Source organism: Oryza glaberrima, chromosome 12 (genome assembly GCF_000147395.1).
Source record: "Oryza glaberrima chromosome 12, OglaRS2, whole genome shotgun sequence".
Classification (NCBI taxonomy): Eukaryota; Viridiplantae; Streptophyta; class Magnoliopsida; order Poales; family Poaceae; genus Oryza; species Oryza glaberrima.
Genome location: NC_068337.1, coordinates 24,695,714 through 24,715,595, shown reverse-complemented (window position 1 = coordinate 24,715,595; position 19,882 = coordinate 24,695,714). Strand labels below are relative to the sequence as shown.

General features: G+C 48.6%; 2 protein-coding genes across 2 annotated transcripts; one reads left to right on the top strand and one right to left on the bottom strand.

Moving 5' to 3' along the window:
• Positions 1-549: 549 nt before the first annotated feature.
• Positions 550-2,705, bottom strand: LOC127756572 (uncharacterized). The gene is made up of 2 exons (XM_052281927.1): positions 2,565-2,705; positions 550-1,586 (listed from the first exon to the last, which is right to left on the bottom strand). Exon 2 carries the CDS (start codon positions 1,568-1,570, stop codon positions 866-868), a length of 705 nt encoding a protein of 234 aa, XP_052137887.1. The 5' UTR covers positions 1,571-1,586; positions 2,565-2,705; the 3' UTR covers positions 550-865.
• A 12,775-nt stretch (positions 2,706-15,480) lies between these two features.
• On the top strand, positions 15,481-17,079 carry LOC127758174 (elongation of fatty acids protein 3-like). The gene has a single exon (XM_052283793.1). It carries the CDS (start codon positions 15,614-15,616, stop codon positions 16,508-16,510), a length of 897 nt encoding a protein of 298 aa, XP_052139753.1. The 5' UTR covers positions 15,481-15,613; the 3' UTR covers positions 16,511-17,079.
• The last annotated feature ends 2,803 nt before the right edge of the window (positions 17,080-19,882 follow it).

Here is a 19,882-nt window from a genome sequence, read left to right as displayed (position 1 = left end):
GGACCCAATGGGCGCTCGACACGTGCCCCACCGCTCTGACACTCCTTCAGTCTCGCCTCGGCTTTTCGTTTCATCAGTAGCTTTCGAGTTACGCTACCTACCATACGGATACGGAGTTATGAATTTTGAATTCGAATTTTGCTACCTCACCTCATTACTAAAGAAATACATTTAGTAAAAATGCCGTTGTATATTTGTAATTTCATACTACTCCGGTCAAACAAGTCAAAACCCTGTTCAAATCTCAATGTATCAGAGATTCAGGATTCAGAAAGTCTCATCAAATAGATTCTACTATTACAGATAGTGAACACAAACTCAGCCACCATTTCCCACAGCTACTTGGCATTAAACAGTTTTTTGAGTCTTCGGAAAAAACTTCTTGGAAAAAGAAATGCAGTATATAACTAACACACTCGTATTCATTATTTAACCAAAGGTACAATGGACAGTTAAAACACATTCTGAAAGCTTAGTAGAGATAAGTTGACAGAAAGACACCACAAAACACAGATATGATATCAGTGCGATAGTCTTTAGTACAAGCCATGGAGGAATACATTTGTGCTCCAAACAATTGCATAGCCTGCTCATTCTGAGCATCATCATATCAAAAACACAATATAAGTATCATTGCTCTAGTTCATTCAGATAGAGTTTCCATGTTATTCATGAACCACAGTACACATATGCTCCACACGACCACATCTATTTCGTATATACAAGAATTCTATCAACACTTTGCGCAAAAGAACCACTTGATTCAGACTGGGTCGTGTGTGGAGGCAAGGTAATGCACAACATCAGAAAGCAACTCAGGAAATCATTCCTCTTATTACAAGCACAGCAATATGATGGCACAATCCTAGAATGTGATGAGGCTTGCAATCACAAGAAAACCAACCAGGATGAGAAGCGCCTTCAGGTACACATCCGCCTGCTGTTGTTGCCCAGGCGGTCCATGGCGGGGAGCAGCAGCAGCATGGGCATGTCCGCCGTGGAACGCGTGCCCATGACCGTGACCATGGCCGTGTCCATATCCGTAGGGAAAACCAGCAGGCTGCCCATAGGCGGTTGCATCTGGGAACCCATGGACTTGGAAGCTGAGCAGGGGGAACAAACCCCCAAATGCCGCCGAGAAGGTGTAATTCCCCCACCGTGCATTGGCTAGTGGGATGCCTCCACCCATGAACCAAGGGTTGGGGTTGGCATTGGGGAAGTGGGTGTTAGGATTGGCCTGCGGAGCCGTGGCAGGCCTCTGTCCAGCTGGGCGATTAGGAATGTCAGCCCCAGGGACGTTCTTTGACCTTGGGTCAACACGGTCCTTACCACGGCCATAGAGGGGGACAAGCTTATCCTCCTCGACAACAGCCTTGCAGACCGGGCACTCAGGTGAATGCGAGTGGATGTGCAGCCACTTGTAGAGGCATGGCCAGCAGAAGAGGTGGCCACAGAGCGTGACAATAGGCTCCTGCGGAAGCTCAAAGCATATGTTGCACTCGAAGCTTCCCCCAGAATCGGCACCGCCGCTGCTGCTGCCACTTGTGGATTCCCCAACATTGGCTGCCATAGTGGGATGAGATGAGCTGCAATGGAGGAAATTGGTACGCTCGTCAGCAACACAGAGTTGGCATGATGGAACGTACAATTGTAGTTCCAACTCTTTTGGAGTGCAAAATTATTATAATCTAGGGCAGGGGCACCACTTTTGTGTGCTAAAACAGGGAAAGAAAATGGAAAAGAATTAGAGCAAAAATAAAAAAAAAAACCCGTAGTTCAACAACTTGAGGATTTAACATGTCTGCTTTGCAAAGAAACTGAAGTATTCGTCATTTGTTCTCTTGAGTTAGTATTATGTAGCTGTGACTGAACTTCCTAGCGTTTATCTGGAATATCATTTCTATGATATGGACATGAAAGTTGGTTGTGACAATTTTCTATATTTAAGGTGTGGATATGCAGGAAGAGGTTCGGCGTGTCGAAATATTAAAACCGCTGACTATGATGGATGATTTGGAAGTTGAGAAGCGGTTTACATTTTGGCCGTTGTGTGTGGTATGGAATGCAGGTATTGGGATTCAGACCAAGTCTAATCTAGTCTAGCTGAGAAGATTGAAGCATGTCTCTAGTACGACAAGAAGAAGAGAAAATGATGTAAACTGGCTGCTGGTTCCTGATAAATGCAAACATGAACCGGGGCTTAGTTCTAGACATCGTTTCCTATAGAGATCGATCTGAATATGAAGCGGCAGAAGCAAGCAACTCGAATCGATGAACAGTAACCCCCGCACGCATGGGCAGAAACAAACTAGGTTATAGGGATCGGTGATGGGCAGCAGCAGCAGCACAGCAGTTGAAGTGCAGCAGCCAACCAGGGCAGCAGTAAGAGTGGAAGAAGAGAAATCCATGGAGGGGGAGATCCGCTGCGGGCGATCCGATCTAGCTGCTCTAATCTAATCTAATCTGGAAAGTAGGAAGAATCTTAATCGCGCAGAGGGTACGTACGTGAGGCCGAGCAAATCAAGCTCGCGAGGAGGTAGAGAGGATAGAGGCGGATGACTCACCGGCGGGCGGCGGAGGAGGAATCGCGTCGACGGAGGAGGATTCGCCGCCTGCGTGCGCCGCAGAGGAAGACGAAGAGGAAGAGGAAGGCGGAGAAGGTTCGAGGCGGGCGAGGGGATCGGGTCCCGCATGGGTGGGTGGGTCCCCCTCTAATCTTTTTCTTTTTTTCTCACTAATTTTATATAACTCTTTTAATTTTACCGTAACTACTATAGTACTCCTAATAGTAAAAAAATTAATTATGCGGCCACATGCTTTTGTTTGCAAAAGTATTGAGCCGACAATCTATCTTGTGAAGGCCCAACAGATGTTGTGTGTGTTCTCAATGGGCTTCCATTAGGCCCATCGTACCGTATTCTTCTTCTGGACTTAGTATTTCTTTCTCTCTTTTTTTTTCATTTTGGAAAGGATTCATATGCTGTGTGTGTATCATTGGTCGATCTATATACGCGGATTGCGTTCATTCTACTGTAGTAGAAAGTTTTTCTGTGTCAACTAATCGATCGTGGTTTCCTTCCTTAAAACCACAAAACAAAAAAAAAATCAACTCGTCCTCATCCAATTCCAAATTAATCCTTGCTTCAAATGTTTTAGAGAGCCGGGGGTCAATTCAAAGTTCCTCATGCCATGCGTCTTGTTTGCTGCCATACGTACCTACGTAGCCTGCTTCTAGAATCTATGGTTTTTCCTTTCTTTCTTTCTAGAGCTTATTAAGAATCCATATCCAGAAACCAAGATAAATGAAATTAACATATATAAATACATCGTTCGGACCCATTCCCTATTCAAAACCAGTAATTAAATCAAAACGTGCGTGCGTTTGGGTCCATATTAGTAATTTTTCCCAGTTTTATAAAAGATTAATCTAATTGATCGGAGTGTATCATGCATCAGACGCTGAAGAACGCAACGACGAACACGTGCGTGTCGATATCAAGTTGAGATCGATGTCGCCTCATCATACTATAGCCAACCAACCGTCTATAGCTACTACCTAATACTCCTCCTTAATTAACTCTGTGCTCACATATTCTTTACTCTTATGTATACTCTAGTACACCCTCTGTTTTTAAATATTTTACGCTGTTAACTTTTTAAAATATGTTTGACCATTCGTATTATTTAAAAAAGTTATGTAATTATTAATTATTTTTCTATTATTTGATTCATTGTTAGATATACTTTCATGTATACATATAGTTTTACATATTTTATAATTTTTTTAATAAGACGAACAGTTAAACTTATGCTAAAAGTCAACGGTATCAAACATTTTAAAACGGACATAGTAATTAACAAGAAGCTAAGTAATTAACTATCAGAATGAGACATCGGAAGGCTCATGAAGGCGTGATAGAAAGCTGGCGGGGCCAGGTGTGTGTTCCACGTGTGGACATGCAACCCGACCTGCAGCCACACACATTAACAGTGCAGCTTAACTTCATCGTCAATATAACTGGTCGATCCTGCACTCACTGTACGTGCCATATTTATATATACGGAATCACTCTTGATTGAAAAATTAAGGTAAAATCTTACAGATTTATAACATTATATCTGTTTCACGATTCGTGCTCTAGTAAATTTCTCTTTCAACTCTAACAACCACGTTAATCTTTAGCAAATGGCAGCAACAACCCTGACTCAAAGGACAAGAGGTGCCGGATTAAGATGGCAAGAGGGTGAGCAGAGGGGGGAAAGGGGAGAGTTTACCGACTTTAGAGGGATGACCGTGGATGACGGAGAACTAGTGGTGGGCGATGGACTCCGATGGGTGGCACCGCCAATGTCGCGTGAGGTGGAGGAGGGCAGTACGGTGGGCTAGCATCAGCGGCGGGAACAAAACGTGACGGATCCGGTGGCGTGCAGTGGGAGGGAGAAGGGGACGGGGAGAAAAATAATAAGATCATTGTTATGCACAAATCTCGAAAGCATATCTAATAGTCCAAAATTCAAACGATATGGAACGGGATTTTCAATCACAGGATATATAGACAATCCCATATATATATATATATATATATATATATATATATATATATATATATATATATATATATATGTAGCTTAATTAATTAGCATCCTAATTAATTATTAAGGTAGCTGGCTAAGCCTGAAGAAATCTTCATTACTAGTCAGCCGGCCAGCGCTTGGTCGCCGTCGTCGTCGTCGTCGTCACGCCGGCCCAACCTGACCTCCGCTTTTCTCCCTCTCCGATCGGTCCATGTCTGGGCTACCGCATGTTGTCTACGTCCCCTGCTTGCTTGCTTTTTTCGTAATCTGAAATCTGAAAGTTTCAGTTGCTAGTATATACAGTAGGTAGCTCCGATCCTATCCGTCTCCATCGACGGCGCAACTGACATTGCACAATTCAGAGATGCTGTGTGTGTGCCACTCATTGTGTAGAGTAGCTCACTCACTGTGTACATGGTTTTTCTTACTAATTTCTTCATTCAGAAAACGATGGCTTGACTAGTCTACTACTGCAGGTTCATTTTTCTTCAGAAAAAAAAAGGTGGTGTGCATGCTTTGAAGGCGACATTCTTCTTAATTTCTTTCTACAGCATCGTCACTGTGTTCGTTTCTGAGGTGATTTTGGTTGTTAATTTTGTCTGCGAACAAAGGTAGAGAAAAAGTACGTGGATTGCTGCCTTATGCTTCTTGTCAAGATGAACTCCACACTTCTGTGCTCCACTGATTGATTGTTTTTTCTCCCCATTGCTTTATGATTACCAATAAAAACTGAGCTTCTCAGGAGTCTTCTGTACTCTTTTTCTTTGGGCTAATTAATTATTTAGTCATTATGGATTCCTTTAATTCTCAAAAGCGAAAGGTTGGTAGGGAAGCACAATCCTCTCATTTCTGAAAAGAACAATCCACTGCTTGTTTTTGGAAAGAATAATACGGAGTATAATATAACCTTCTTTCATATCATGGATGCTGCCCAGGCATCAAGAATCTCCTCTTCTCTTTTTGCGGTATTATGCTTCTGCCGCAACAGATCACAAAACTCTTTTCAGACTCCAAGCACCTTAAATCAGTGACAACATGACTTCTCCTCTTAGGTCTATTTTTAGGCCCCATTTGATTTGCCAAAATATAAGGGATTTGGCAATACAAATAAATAGACTATCCCTTGTAATATGAGATGGAAGTAATAGGAGTTTTATAGAATTTCAATTCCATAAGATTTTATTTTTCATATGCAGTTTTTTTTAAATAAAGGATAGGACAGTATTGAATCATATGAAAATGTCTCAATATATGTACAAGTTTTAGAGGAATTTTAATATGAGTTCCAGCCCTATATTTACAATCCTATCAAAATAATGTGTTTTTTTATATTCCTCCATTTTGTTAATAGTGCCTTTGAAAGGAGCCCTTAGCTCCAAAGGAAATATCTAGCCTGATGTAAATAGAATAAATTTGATGGAAAAAGGGGTAAAGCTTAGATATAATAGATTGCAACCCCAAAGCAAAATCCATGAAATATACAATATTTGATACATGAAAGAGATATATGGAGGTGAAACAAGTGAAAAACAAGCAGCTAACGACGAATTGACAATTGTAACCTGGAAAAAAAAAAGCAACCGCCTCTCTGGACGATGAGGAAAAAGAAAATTCCTTGATTGAGTTGATTCTAGTATTCCACTTAACTCTATCCACGTTCTAGAACGACGACGTTGGATGATCATGAAACAACGTAACCACCTCATGTCATGCATCTAGAAAATCGTTGCCCTCTGATCTTCTGGTAGTAATAATTTCTTGTAATGCAAATCGTGACTGACTGACTGACTGAATGAATTCAGGCAGTTGGCACACAGGTTTTGTGCTCTCAAACTCTGATGAGAAACACCAAAAGGCAAAAGGAGAAGAGACAAATAAGAAATGATCATCAAGCCAGCACTTGTTGAAAGCCAGATGTCTTGTGTCCTTTTCCTCTCAGGCTCTAGGTCGGTTGATGATGATGCATGCTATATTCCAAGCTCATGCTTTGACATATATCTGCTAGTTTGTTGGAACCAGATTAATTGCATAATCTGCTACTTAATTAAGCCATGGCCTACATATCCTTCTGATGAGTACATGAGCTGTTTTGTAAGCACATACAGATCGCAAGAGGGTGTCCATGAAAAGACAGAGGAAATGATGCAATGGATTAAATTAAGTGTGTGCTTGTTAAATCGAGGACACGAGATAATCAAATGAAAGAAACGGTGCCGACTGACGACCTCATCGAAGACCATCCTCGTGTGGAAACGTTAAACAATATACTCCTAGGCTAGCTAGGACCATTCTTCAGTTGCAATCCTAACTGCTCTACCCTTTTTCTCAACATCTTTTTAATTTGCAAGTTTTTTTTTTGAAGACAGGCAAAAGCTTTGCCTTGTGTATATTAATAGAGTAGAAGAAAAATAAACAAGGGTATATATAGGGTTAGCTGAGGAAAAAGACTAGCCCGCAAAAAAGAAAAAGAGCTAAGTGATATCTCCCAGGATTCCAAACTCCTGTAGGGTTGTTGCCCCTGCTTTGACCCATGTTCTTCCTTCCTCCTTGATCTTTGCTAGGATTGAGGACGGTGATGACGCAGAGTTTCGGAAAATTCTTGCATTGCGTTTGCACCAGATTTCCCACAAGACTAGGATAATCATAGTCTTTAGAGGCTTGCGGGGGGTGTTTGGGGACTCCGCTACGAGAGTCCACGACTGCCCAACAGAGTGACAAGTTTCCCAGCTACCCATCTAAAGGTCGGTGCCTGTCCATCTCTGGATTTATGTCCATATTCTCTTTGTTAGCCTACATTTGGCCAGGAGGTGTAGGGCCAATTCATCCACCGTGCAGCAGAGTGGGCAGATCTTTTGGTTTTGCCATCCTCTTTTCTCCAGTCTGTCTGCCGTCCAAACCCTGTTTTGAGTGACCAACCAGGAGAAGAATTTGCATTTTGGCGGCGCCCAGGCCTTCCAGATTGATTGGTTGAAGACGGATCGCGCAGCCCCGAGGAATTGGAGTCTATAGGCCGATTTTGTAGAGTACTGCCCGTTTGCTGTGAGGTTCCATCGAATGTTGTCTTGATTTTCGTTTAGCGGCCTCATGTTTCTAATCACTGTCCAGAGGCGGACATACTGTTGGAGGTGGCTTGCCTCGGTGATACGAGATATTTCGATGTCTCGGATCCAGTTGTTTTCTGATATGGCATCGCTCACTGTTCTGTTCTTTCTTCTAGAAGCCAAAAAAAAAATATCCGGGGCGATCTGTTTCAGAGTTTGATCATCCAGCCATTTCGAGCTCCAAAATCGTGCAGTTTTGCCATTGCCCACCGTTATTGTTGTTGCGGCCGTGAAGAGATCTCTATCTAACTTGTTGCACGGTAGCGCCGTCCCCACCCAGGGTTTTTCTGGTGCTACCCATTCATTCCAAAGCCATCTGAGTCGCAGTGCTGATGCGAATTGTTGTAGATCCATGACTCCAAGACCACCCAGGTCTTTAGGCCTGCAGACTCTTTTCCAATTTACTCTGCATTTTCCGCCAGAGATGTTTTCGCCCCCCGCCCAAAGAAACTTCCTCCTCATTTTGTCAAGTTCTTCTATGGTTCCATCTGGCAGCTTTAGAGATGTTAGGTGGTAGATGGGCTGTGCAGTGAGGACCGATTTTGTCAGGCAGATTCTGGCGGCGGTCAACATTAATTTCCCTTGCCAAGGGGCGAGGCACGATCGACACTTATCCATCAAAGGCTGAATATGGACTTTCTTTAGCCTACCTACCACAAGGGGTAGGCCAAGGTACTTCATGGGAAAGTTTGTTAGGTCTACTGGGAAGATGTCGGTAATGCTGGACAGATCAATATTGTCACATCGGATTGGGGCAATTTGGCTTTTGCTCATGTTCGTTCGGAAGCCGGTCACCTGCCCAAAGTCGCTTAGGATGCCAGTCAGATTTGTCATGTATTGGACGCTTGGATTCACAAAGATTGCCGCGTCATCCGCGTAGAGGAAGGTTCTGAACCTGGGGGCTCTCCCCCTAAGTGGGGATAGATGCCCTAACTCCGTTGCTCTCTCTAGGAGGTGGTGGAGTGGGTCAATGGTGAGGATGAATAGAAGCGGCGAGAGGGGGTCTTCCTGTCTGAGGCCTCTTCCATGCTTTATAGGCGTTCCTGGGCACCCATTGAGCAGGATCCTTGTTGTTGAAGATGCAAGAATGTTGGAGACCCAATTGGTCCACCTGGATGTGAAGCCTTTTCTCTGGAGGAGATCGATAAGGTAATCCCATCTCACCGAGTCAAAAGCTTTGGTTATGTCCAGCTTTAGGAGGAGAGTCGGCGTTCTTGTTTGGTGGAATTTCCTCGTCAAGTTTCTCACATACATAAAGTTGTCGTGTATGCATCTTCTCTTGATGAAGGCACTCTGGGCATGACTGATCAGGGAGCCCATATGCGGTTGTAAACGTAGGGCGAGCACTTTTGAAATAAGCTTCCCGATTCCATGAATGAGACTAATTGGCCTGTAGTCCCCCACGCATTCTGCCCCATCTTTTTTTAGTATGAGCACCACATTTGCCGAATTGAGAATCGAGAGGCTATTGCTTCGCAAATGGTCGAAGGAGTGAATGACCACCATGATGTCATCTTTTATCGTTTCCCAGCAGGCTTTGTAGAAAGCTCCTGTGAAGCCATCCGGGCCCGGGGCTTTGTCGCTGGGAGACTGCTTTAGCGTCGCGTGAACCTCCTCTTCGGTAATGGGGCCATTAATTGCGGAACAGTCGGCGGCCGGCAATCGTAGGACATCCCAGTCAAGGTCTTTTAAGCGTGAGCTTGGGCGTGCCATGAAGTTTTGGAAGTGTTCTTTGATAGCGGTAGCTTTTTCCTCATGGTTTAATTTCCACATGTTCCCCACTCGTAGCCTTTGGATAAAATTTTTCCTTTTCCTCGCATTCATCCTCAAGTGGAAAAATTTCGTGTTTGCATCCCCCTCTTTAAGATAGGTGATTCGTGCAGCTTGTTTTTTACGGGCTCTTTCCACAACTGCAATCCCCAGTACTCTATCTTTGAGGCCCCTTCTTAGTGTGAGTTCGGCTTGGCTCATTTGTCTTGACTCTTGGGCTATATCGAGTTGTAGAATAACCTCGAGCGCCATGTGGAATTGTAGCTTCCCCTGAGAGATGAGCTTCTTGCTCCACGATCTTAGGCTGTTTGACGTATGTCCCAGCTTGTGAAAGAGTCTATGGTGTGCTTCATGGTGGGATTGTGGGGTTGATCAGGCTTCTGCTACGACCTCTTGGAAGCCTGGGAGCTGAATCCAGAAATTCTCGAAACGGAATGTTCTCGTTCGTGGAGTCTCTCCTTGCCCCGTTAGCATCAAAGGGCAATGTTCAGAGAGTGAGGTAGAGAGGGCATGCAGTAGGTGTCTCTCAAAGGTTGTGTCCCAGCTTGCATTGCAAAAGAAACGATCCAGCTTGACCAAGGTCGGGTTATCTTGTTCGTTGCTCCAGGTGTAGCGTCTATTCTGAAGTGCGATCTCCTTGAGTTCGCAAGCGTTGAGGGTTTCTTTGAAAATTCGCATCTGCCTGCGGTTGAGGTTGATGTTGTTTTTGTCTAAAGCCTTGTAGATTATATTAAAATCTCTTAGCACTAGCCATTTTGAATTGTCGGCTGGCTTGGTGTCGCGTAGTTCTCTCAGGAAGGCTTGCTTTGCACTATCTCTGGTTGGCCCGTAGACAACCGTGAGAAGGAAGGATGTTTGGCAAGCTTTTAAGAAGACTGTGGCCGAGAGTGAGAAGGTTCGTTGCACGAAATCTTTGAGGTCGACAAAATCATCATTCCAAAGGATCAGGATGCCACCTCTTGTTCCTAGCGGTCCTGTTGCCGGCTTGAACTGGAAGGAGCGCATGCGTCCCCCACCGAGGGAGCTTGCCATTCTAGCATCTATATTGCTCATTTTAGTTTCTTGGAGACAGACGATGTGGGGTTTAGCATCTTGGAGGGTCTCTTTTACCGTCACTCTTCTGGCTGGTCTATTCAAACCGCAGACGTTCCAAGAGAGGATGTCGATGACCGGATATGTCATGAGAGACAATCTTTCTCAAGGGGGGAGTTGTGCACAGTGCATAAAACTAGGTTGAGATTGTAGGGAGACATCTTTACAGGCCTCTGCTTTGGCTGTATACAGCCCATTGAGTTGTTTTGTGGCGTTTTCACCTGGGTTATCAGCCTTGGCGTCGCTGGGTGGCCCAAGAAGTGGCGGTCCAGATGGGGGCAGCAAGCAGTTTGTTGTTGGGCCTTGCCGGTGCACTGGGTCAGCCCAAGCAAGATGGTCACGTGGAGATGGGCCAGAGCAACTTGTCGTTGGGCCAACAATTCGACGGTGGATGATGTTCCGGTGTCGTGCGTCGCCGGTCGCCGCGCCCGCCGCGGCGCCCATCGCGTCGCCTTTTAGATGTTGCGTTGTCGACCAAAACTGGCCTGGGAGGGCTTGGGTTCATGTCGCCGTCTGGCGGTGTGCACACCATGACGATGAGGGTGAGGAACGTCGGCGCCGCGTCGGCGGCGTACATGGCGATCGTCGCCGAGCCCCACGGCAAGTCGGTGGCTGTGCGGCCGAGCCGGCTGGAGATCACGGCGGTCGGGGAGGCGTTGGAGTTCGCCGTCACGTTCCGAGCCAAGGAAGGGTCGTTCCTGCCCAGGGAGTGCGTGTTCGGGTTCGGGCGGCTGGTCTTGTTTGCGTCGCTCTTGTCTCTCGCGTTCGATGCCGGTGGGGCAAGCCGGCCAGCGAGCTTCGCTATCGTCGTCGTCGCGGTGGCCTTGTGCTAACACTGACATCGTTAGGGTGCGGAATTGCGGCACCAAGAGGGGAGAGGTCGGTTCGCGAAATTGCTGCGAATAGATAGTGCAGCCTTGGAAGGTAACGTCGCTGCTCATGATCATGCTAATGGCGCGCGTCCAAGTCTCACGCTGATGCGAACGAGGAAAGTAAAATGGATACATGGAGATGGTCTACTCCGGTCGCCAGGGCGCGGGACAGAGCTCTATCACGCCGCGGCTATCTCCTCCTGGCAGCCGATGTCGGAGGGACCCAGGTACATTGCCAGGGCTGAGTCTGCTGCCTTCATGTCTTCCTTGTCGAGGCCGAACAGCTGCGCGAGGGCATCAATGGCGTCTTGCGGCAGAGGCGTGTTAAACATCGCCTTGAAGTCGGCGATAGCCTTCTCAGTGAGGGCCCCCTCTGGCGGTGCCAGTCCCATGCGTTGGCAGAGGTTGATCTGCGCCCGCAGTGACATCGGCAGTCCAGCCAGTGGCTGCTGCGCCAGCCTAGGGCTCCTCCTCCGCCCTTCTCCCAACGTAGCAGTAGCCACGGTCGGCATCTGAAGGTCGCCGGCGCGGTCAGTGAGCGAGTTCGGCATCTGCAGCTCGCCGGCGTGGTCGATCAGCACCTGCGGCGTGGAGAGGATTGCAGGCGTGGAGAGGATTGCAGGGGGGAGCTCTTTGAACAGGGCACATGGTGGGGTCGGCGTTAGCTGGGCGGATTCGAAGATTACTTCATCATCTCCATCCATCGCCGTGGGAGTGAGCGGCGTCGGCGTTGCCTGATGCAGCGGTTCCGGCGACAATGGCTCGTTCACCGACATCGCCTCGAACAGGGACGTCACAATGTTGTACTCTGCGCTCAGGGCTGGCAGATGCTTCTTTGTGGGCGCGTCATTTGCCGTCAGCCATGCCGTCGGAGTCATGGGCTGCACTTGATCTTCCAGCAGTGAAGGAGTTGCGGAGGGCGGTGCGGTTAGTTTGTCGAGCGCCACCGCCACGCCGGCCGCCACGAGTATTTGCCGCAATGCCCCCTCCACCGAGGCGGCAGTGATTGCCTCGTTGATGCGGGTGAAGACCCGCGCCGCCGGAATCGTCGCGGCGGACCGCGCTTCATTCCCCTTTTCGACGCGAGGGCGTCGCAGCGGGAGGAGAGGCCCCTTGTTGCGTGGGGGCAAACTCGGCTGGATGACCCGCGCTGGTGCCATCATGACAGGGTTGAGGACCGCTGGGGGTGGGTTGCCCCTGTCGTGGTTGTTGGCCCCGTCGTCCTTGCCGCCGCAGTTTGCTTGATGGCGTTGCCCGTCGCGTCTTCCCGTGTCGCCGCGGTCGCGGGCACGCGGCGAGCGCGTGCGTTCCCGCCTGAAGTTGACGTCTGGGCCACGAATGCGGCCCCTTCCGCGCGCGACATCACGTCCCCCGTTGTCGCGATCATCATTGTCGTCGTCGCGCCGTCCTCCACGTCGGAGGTCATCTGGGTGGTCGCCGTTATACCTCCTGTTGCACCCGCGACGGTCATCGTGGTCATCCTGGCGCCTGTCGCGGTGCCCCTCCTCTTGCCTTCTTCCGCTGTCTCGGCCAATGGCGTCCCTCACCGTTCTGCTACCTTGGTCGCGAGCCTCCCTCTGGAAGGCGGCGATGTTGTCCTCCACGCCCTCCGCGCGACCTTGGCGGAAGGTGAAGGTCCGCGGCGGATGCGGGTGGTGGGGGAAGTTCTCGAAGAGGCGCGGCGGGGCTCGCTCGCCGTCAAGAACCCCCAGGTGCCACGGCGGCAGGGTGCGCATCGCCGGCCTGCAGGACTTCGGGTTGCGGAGGTCGACGGCCGCCGCGGTGTAGTCGTGGATCTCCTCAATATGGAAGAGAACCGGGTGCTTGACCTCTTGTTGCCAATGCTCCGGCGGCGTCTCCGAGATCGTGATCGACTCGAGGAGCAGATCACGGGTTTGGCGCGTGATTGTCACCCACACGCGCTTGTGGATGCGGCTCGGGTTTGGAGTCCATGCCCAGAGCGAGATCACCCTCGTGTCGCCGGCGTCGACAGGGTGGACGAGGTCGGTTTCCACCAATTCTAGGGTGCATGTTCGGCTGCGCCATTGGATGAAGTGGACCTCAATACCTCGGCCCTTGGCGAAGCCCTGCTTTACCACCTCCTCGCTGCTTGAACTTGAGGAGGAAGGCCTCCGGATAGTGGAGTGACACAGCAAGCTCTCTTGCGCGTAGGCCAAACTCGTCGGCAATGACGCGCTCGACGTCTTTGGCAGTGACAGACGGGGGGGGGGGGGGGAGGGGGGGCGCATCGCCCAAGTGACCGTGGCCGTGCTCTCCCACTCGCGTAGCTCTGCATCGATGGCGTGCGACGTCGGGATGAAGACGACATCCTCGAGGGGGCGCGTCTCCAGGTCACCCAATTGCGCCATAACACCAGTGGGTGGCGGCGGCGGTGGCAGAAGCTCTGCTTCTCGGCGACTGTGGAGCAGGGGGAGGGGCGGCGTAGGGGCGCGCTTGTCAGGCGCTCCCTGGCATTTCTTGCATGGTGGAGGAGGATTCTGGCGGCGGTCACTCAAAGCATGTCGGCGGCGGGGGGATGGGAAATGGGATCTGCTTGTTCTTGGCGAGGCGCAAGCAGCTCTGGGCAGGCGTCGCGAGCGGTGTGTGGGACGCGGGGAGCGAGATCTGTCTGCTCTTGGTGTTCTTGGGAAAGCATGAGAAGCTTTTGCGTCCAGACGCAGCGGGCGGTAGGTGGGATGGGATGAATTGCAGTGACGCGCTCGGTGCCCGGTGCGGAGACAGGTGAAACAGCACGGGGGGTCGCGGCACGCCGATGCCCGGTGGTCGCGGGCTAGACAGACGAAGCAACGTCCCCTGGTTCTAGCCTTGAACTCCTCCAAGGAGAGGGCGGCTCTCCTTCCAGCGCCGTCTTCTCGCCTTGAATCAGGCCGTTGGCCATGGATTGAATGCCCTTTCTCTCTCCACCAGCTCCGAGGTTTGACCTCCGTCCATCCTGGCTCGGCCGGCGTGAATGCGGGGCGTGGCGTCGTACGCCTATGAGGGAGGATGTCCCTCCTCTCTCTCGGAGCCAGGTCGTAGGCGCGGCGGTAGGCATCGCGTCGCGGCGAAGGCACAGTAAAGACGGACTTTAATGTGGGACGCGGCGGTGGTTGGGGAGCAAGCCGACTGGAGCTGACTCCCGGAGACCTGCGTACCGCATCGACGAAGGAGCGTGGGGGCACTGTGGACTCGGAGACGTGGATAGTGCTGTCCTGAGCCAGGCGGACACCGGACGCTGGTGGAGGAGGCGGTGACGGCGAGATTTCCCAGAACATGCCGGCGCTCGGTCTTGGCGAACCGGAGGACAGTGCTGAGGCGGCCGACGGCCAGGAGGCCGCCGAGAGGGGCGTCGGGATCTGCGGGCGACGGAGGAGCGTGGGCGCCACCGGCTGGGGCGCCGACGGCGGCGGAGGTGGAGCGCGCGCTAGCATTTCAAAAAAACCCTTCTATCTTTCTTTTCATTTTAATTTGTAAGTGAATCATCCTGCCCCTTTTTCTCAATTGCAAGTACCAAATTAATTTCTTTTTCTCTTTGAAGTATATGTACTTTCAGAGTTGTAAGCAATCCGAATTACATGAAGACCTTGTTCTTTTCTTATTATGTATTCTGGATTTTTGTTTACACGCATTGCAAGTTTTTCTAAACGGTATGTTTGTGTAAAAAAAATTCTAAAAATTCTATTAGAATACTATTTAAAACAACTTTGTTAACATAAGAATTCAGATTATATTACTCAATTTTAGCTATCAGATTAAAAGGAGTACTAAAAGAAATTAAGATTATTCATTAATTTTAGCTATCCTAAATGTACAACTAAGAGTGTTTGGTCCTGGCAACAACCAAACACGTAAGGAAGGAAGGAGGAGCAAAAGAGCACGCGAATCGTGCCTCTAGAAACCCAAAACAGCGAGCCTAATTTTAGCCGCTCCGGTCCCTTCTCCTGACGTTTTTTTAAAGAAAAGGATGAAAATTTAGAGAGAGTCTCCTGTCAAACTCACCCTTTTTTTATGCAAAAGGCCATCTAGAACTCTAATTATAAATCAATAAATTCGTCAAAGAAAATCAAAAATCAGAAACGAGAGCTTGAGCTGACCGACAAATTCATCCGAATCCAATAAATAAACTCGAGGCTATATATATACACACACGGACGAATCCCTTTCCATCCACCCGACCACACGCCGACGCCGACGCCGACGACCATGGCCGCCGCCACCTCCACCGCCACCTCCACCGCCGCCTACTGGCTCGCCGAGCACCCGGCAATCGTGTCCTTCAGGTGGAGCCCCACGGGGCTGTGGTTCTCCACCTGGGCCTTCCTCCTCGGCTTCCTCGCCTCCTACGTCGCGCTCTGCCTCGCCCTCGACGCCATCCTCGCCGCCCTTTTGCGCCGCCGGAGGCCGCTCCCGCTGGGGCCCTTGCCCGCGGCCCACGCGCTCCTGATGGCCGCCGTCTCCGCCGCCATCTTCGCCGGCACGCTGCTCTCCGCGCTCGCCGAGATACGCGACACGCGGTGGTCGTGGCGCGGACGGAGCCGCACCACCCCGTTCCGCTGGCTCCTCTGCTTCCCGCCGGGGACGCGCTCCTCCGGCCGCGTCTTCTTCTGGTCCTACGCATACTACCTCTCCCGCTACCTCCACGCCGCGCGGGGGCTCTTCGCCGTGCTGCAACGCCGCCGCGGCGCCGCGGCGAGGGTGTTCGCGCACGCGGCATCCGTCGCCATGGCCTTCCTCTGGCTCGAGTTCTCGCAGTCGTTCCAGGTGCTCGCCATCCTCGCCTCCACGCTCGCCCACGCCGTCGCCTTCGGGTTCCGCTTCTGGGTCGGCGCCGGCCTCCCCGCCGCCCGTGGCGCCCCCGTCGCGCTCGCCTGCCAGTGCGCGCTCCTCGGGTGCAACCTCCTCTGCCACGTCGGCGTCGTGTGGATGCACTTCGGCGGCGTCGCCGGCGGCGGGTGCAGCGGCATCGGCGCCTGGATCTTCAACACCCTCCTCAACGCCGCGCTCCTCTGGGTCTTCTTGCATTGCTACGGCAAGCGCGGCGTCTGCGACGACGACGGCGGCGCCACCGCCGCCAGCGCGCGCCACGACAAGGACCTATGAGGTGAACCACCACCCACCATGCATCCTTGTAACATGTTCCTCACTACTCTACTACTTAGATTGTAAATAGGTGTGGCGTCCAAACGGGGATCGAAGAGATTAACATGACACAAAAAAAAAAATCAACAAACAAAGATGGGATTGGTGTAGGAGCAATTCGATGATCCAATCCCTGCTTACTTCTACTTCTTAGTGCTATGTTGTTATTGTGTTGTTCATGTGTCAGTAAAAGAAGAAGAAATTTTGCAAATCCTGGTGATTCTGGGTGATGATCCGACGAGATTTCTCAACCTATACACGGTTTCTGCTTGTTAAGAAAAATATCTGGCCTTTATTATGGGCAAAACTGCTAGGACCTTTTCAGTTTGGTCCTGCACATAGGCAAGCTTATTAAAATATATTAATCCAGTGATTTTTTTTGACATCAACTGATGAACAAACTTGAATTGACTTACCCAACATGTGGTCATATAATCTATACTACATTGGTATGCATGCATCTATTGAACAAGTCCTGAATTTCTAGTACTAATATATTGTTCAGTGCCATCACCTGCCTTGTCTTGCTCAGTTACAGGTGCAGACAGAACAAAAAAAACGAAGTCTCTCTTCTTCAACCTCATCCCTTTTCTTTTCTTGCTAGTAGTTTACAATTAGCTCTGAATTTCTTGCTAATTGTCTCTCTTCTTCAATCACATCCCTAGCATAGTGAGATCACAATCAATGGTCTTGCAGCTAGTTTACACCACAGCAGTAGTCCTCATCTTCTGAAAAATTCTTCAGTGAAAACTGAGGGTCGTTTTGAATTGAAGCCAAAACTTGCCCTACTGATATTTTGGTAGCTTAAATAGTGGATATGGTGGTTTTAGTTTGAAGCCAACTCATTGGCATTGCAAATGTCTAATTTGCCACTTTCTAGATTTTAGTCAACAGTTTTGGCTTTTCATTGGCATAAAAGCAAACACAACTTTATCATATAAAACAAGTTGGCAAGGGTGAAACTTGTCCAGGTTTTAGCACCATCAACGTTTTAGTAGGATGCTAAACCAAAGAAGCCGTGAATATTGAAGATACGAGGATACTTGTACATGACAACTCTCTCAGGGATAAACAGAAAGGAAAATAAACATAAACAGACTAAAGTGAGGAATCTGTGCCTTTGCCTCGGTTTCAGTCTAAGCAAATTATAAGCTGCAGTGACCAAGAAAGGATCCTGCCAAGCTTTTCACCAGAATCAAGCCATCAACTACTCACATATAGTCACATACTCACATGACATGCATATGCTACTAGAAGTTAGAACTAGTGGCACTGCAGTCCTGCTAATCAATGAGACAATGAATCCTTGTTCCATCCCCTGCGCTTCACTGCTCGCGTGGCATTTGCACAAGAGAGATCGTGGCAACAGGTGGGCATACATACATATGTATGAGCTAGCTGATCAGCTCGGCTACAAGCAGCAGGGCAGCATGTTACATGTGTGGCTCAACAGAGGGGAGCAGATCAGGCAGTCAATCTGTAGCCTGCACTCTGCACTTCTGCAGTGCACAAATTGGGAGCCATCATCAAATGCAGGCTAGGAGGCTGCAAGCAAGTCCATGTCCTGCAACCTGTTCATCTGCTTGGTAGTATCTGAGCATTGTGAGAGAACTGGGACTCCCATCACTCCCAACTGTTGCTTCATGCCTTCATTGATTAAACACCATGAATTGAGCTGCAGCAACCAGCTGAGGAGCTGTCTTAATCGCTAGTACTTACGGAGTGGAGTACTTTATGTTTGAATTATTGGTTGGTTGTACTCCGATGCTTTGATCTCCTCCTGTCAGTTTCAGTTTGTGGGTCTACTAGTTCACAGTAAAAGTTGGTAGGGAAGTGGAGAGTTGTATGATAATTTCTGCAAGCAACAGTACAATTGGAGTACTTACTTAGACATGTTGATGGATCAACAACAGAACAGTAGCAAATTGAGTGGTTGCTTTGTCAACAATAATACAGTAAGGATTTTGCTAGTGGTGGGTGTTTCTGTTGAGACCAACAACCAGTCTGTCAACCTGTCATATATTGCTCCTAGTAGCAGTCGTTGTGCCGTGGCTGTGCCGGTGACGACGTCAAGGGTGGAGGGCTCCGGCCGGCCGTAGCTCACACGCCGGCGATGTCAAGTGCGACCACTCCAATTGTATCTGTGGTGGCGGCTGCCTTTTTCTTTGGTTGGGTGGTTTGGGCCTCTCTGCTCATGCTCAGCATGTGAACAACCATAGAATCTTCACATTGCAGCCTTGCAGCTTTGACTAGAAAAGGGCATTCATTTCCTTCAAAAAAAAAAAGAAGAAAAGGGCATTCAAGCATTGAAGCTAGGGATGAAAACAGTTGGCCTATCTAGTTAATTTTATATGGGTGGTTCAATTCATATAAAATTTTTAAATACTCTAAATATAACCAAGCTATAAGTATAAATTAATCAAATGTGCGTTATAATATATTAATAAAGGAGCTTTTTTTTCTTTTTTTAAAATTTCTTTTCACATATGTATATATATGTATTGGGTTAGCATTTTCTTTTTGTCACTGGATCACTGGGACCACCCCTAGATCCGTCTATAGATGAAAATGGCCAAAAACTGTCAGAAAAATGTTTAAACCATTTCCGTATTATTTTTCTTTTCTTAAAAAAGGAATCGAAGCGAAAGAGCCAAAAATGATTAATGATAACGTTAAAAAAATTGAAATCACCGGAGATAAAATTACCGGAATAGAGCCTTGAAAACAATGTGTCACAAGGGAAAGCAAGTCACGACAATGTTTACTTTATATAGTAGCTCTTTTCAAAATGTATGACGCCGTTTACTTTTCGCACAAAGTTTGATCTTTTTTTTTTCAAAAATTTAGTATAAATATGTAAAAGTATAATTTAAGATTATATTTTATTTGATCATAAAACAAGTAAGAAAAAAATAAGGACTCATTTGGCTTAGAGGATTTTCATAGGATTATTGTAGGAATTCAAACCTTATGATTCTTTTCCTATATGCATCATTCATTTCATAGGAATTCATTTCATAGGAATGGATCCTATCAAATTCATAAGGATTGTAGCCTTAGGGCATTTACAATGGGCCTACGTGTCGTTCAGCCCGATCAGTGCCAACGGAAAAATTGACACCACGTCACCAAAGTGCGTTGCCTGGGCGAGTTCGCGGAGACGGAGCCACAAGAGGGCACGCGTTCTCCGTGACGGGCGAGGGAGCAGCGCAGGGAGAACGGCTGGGCGCTGCGTTGTGGTCTTGTGGAGCTTGTAACCTCGGTTGGGGAGGAGAAAGAGATTGGGAGATGAAAAGTGAAAAGATGTACATGTGGGACCCACTACTAAGTACT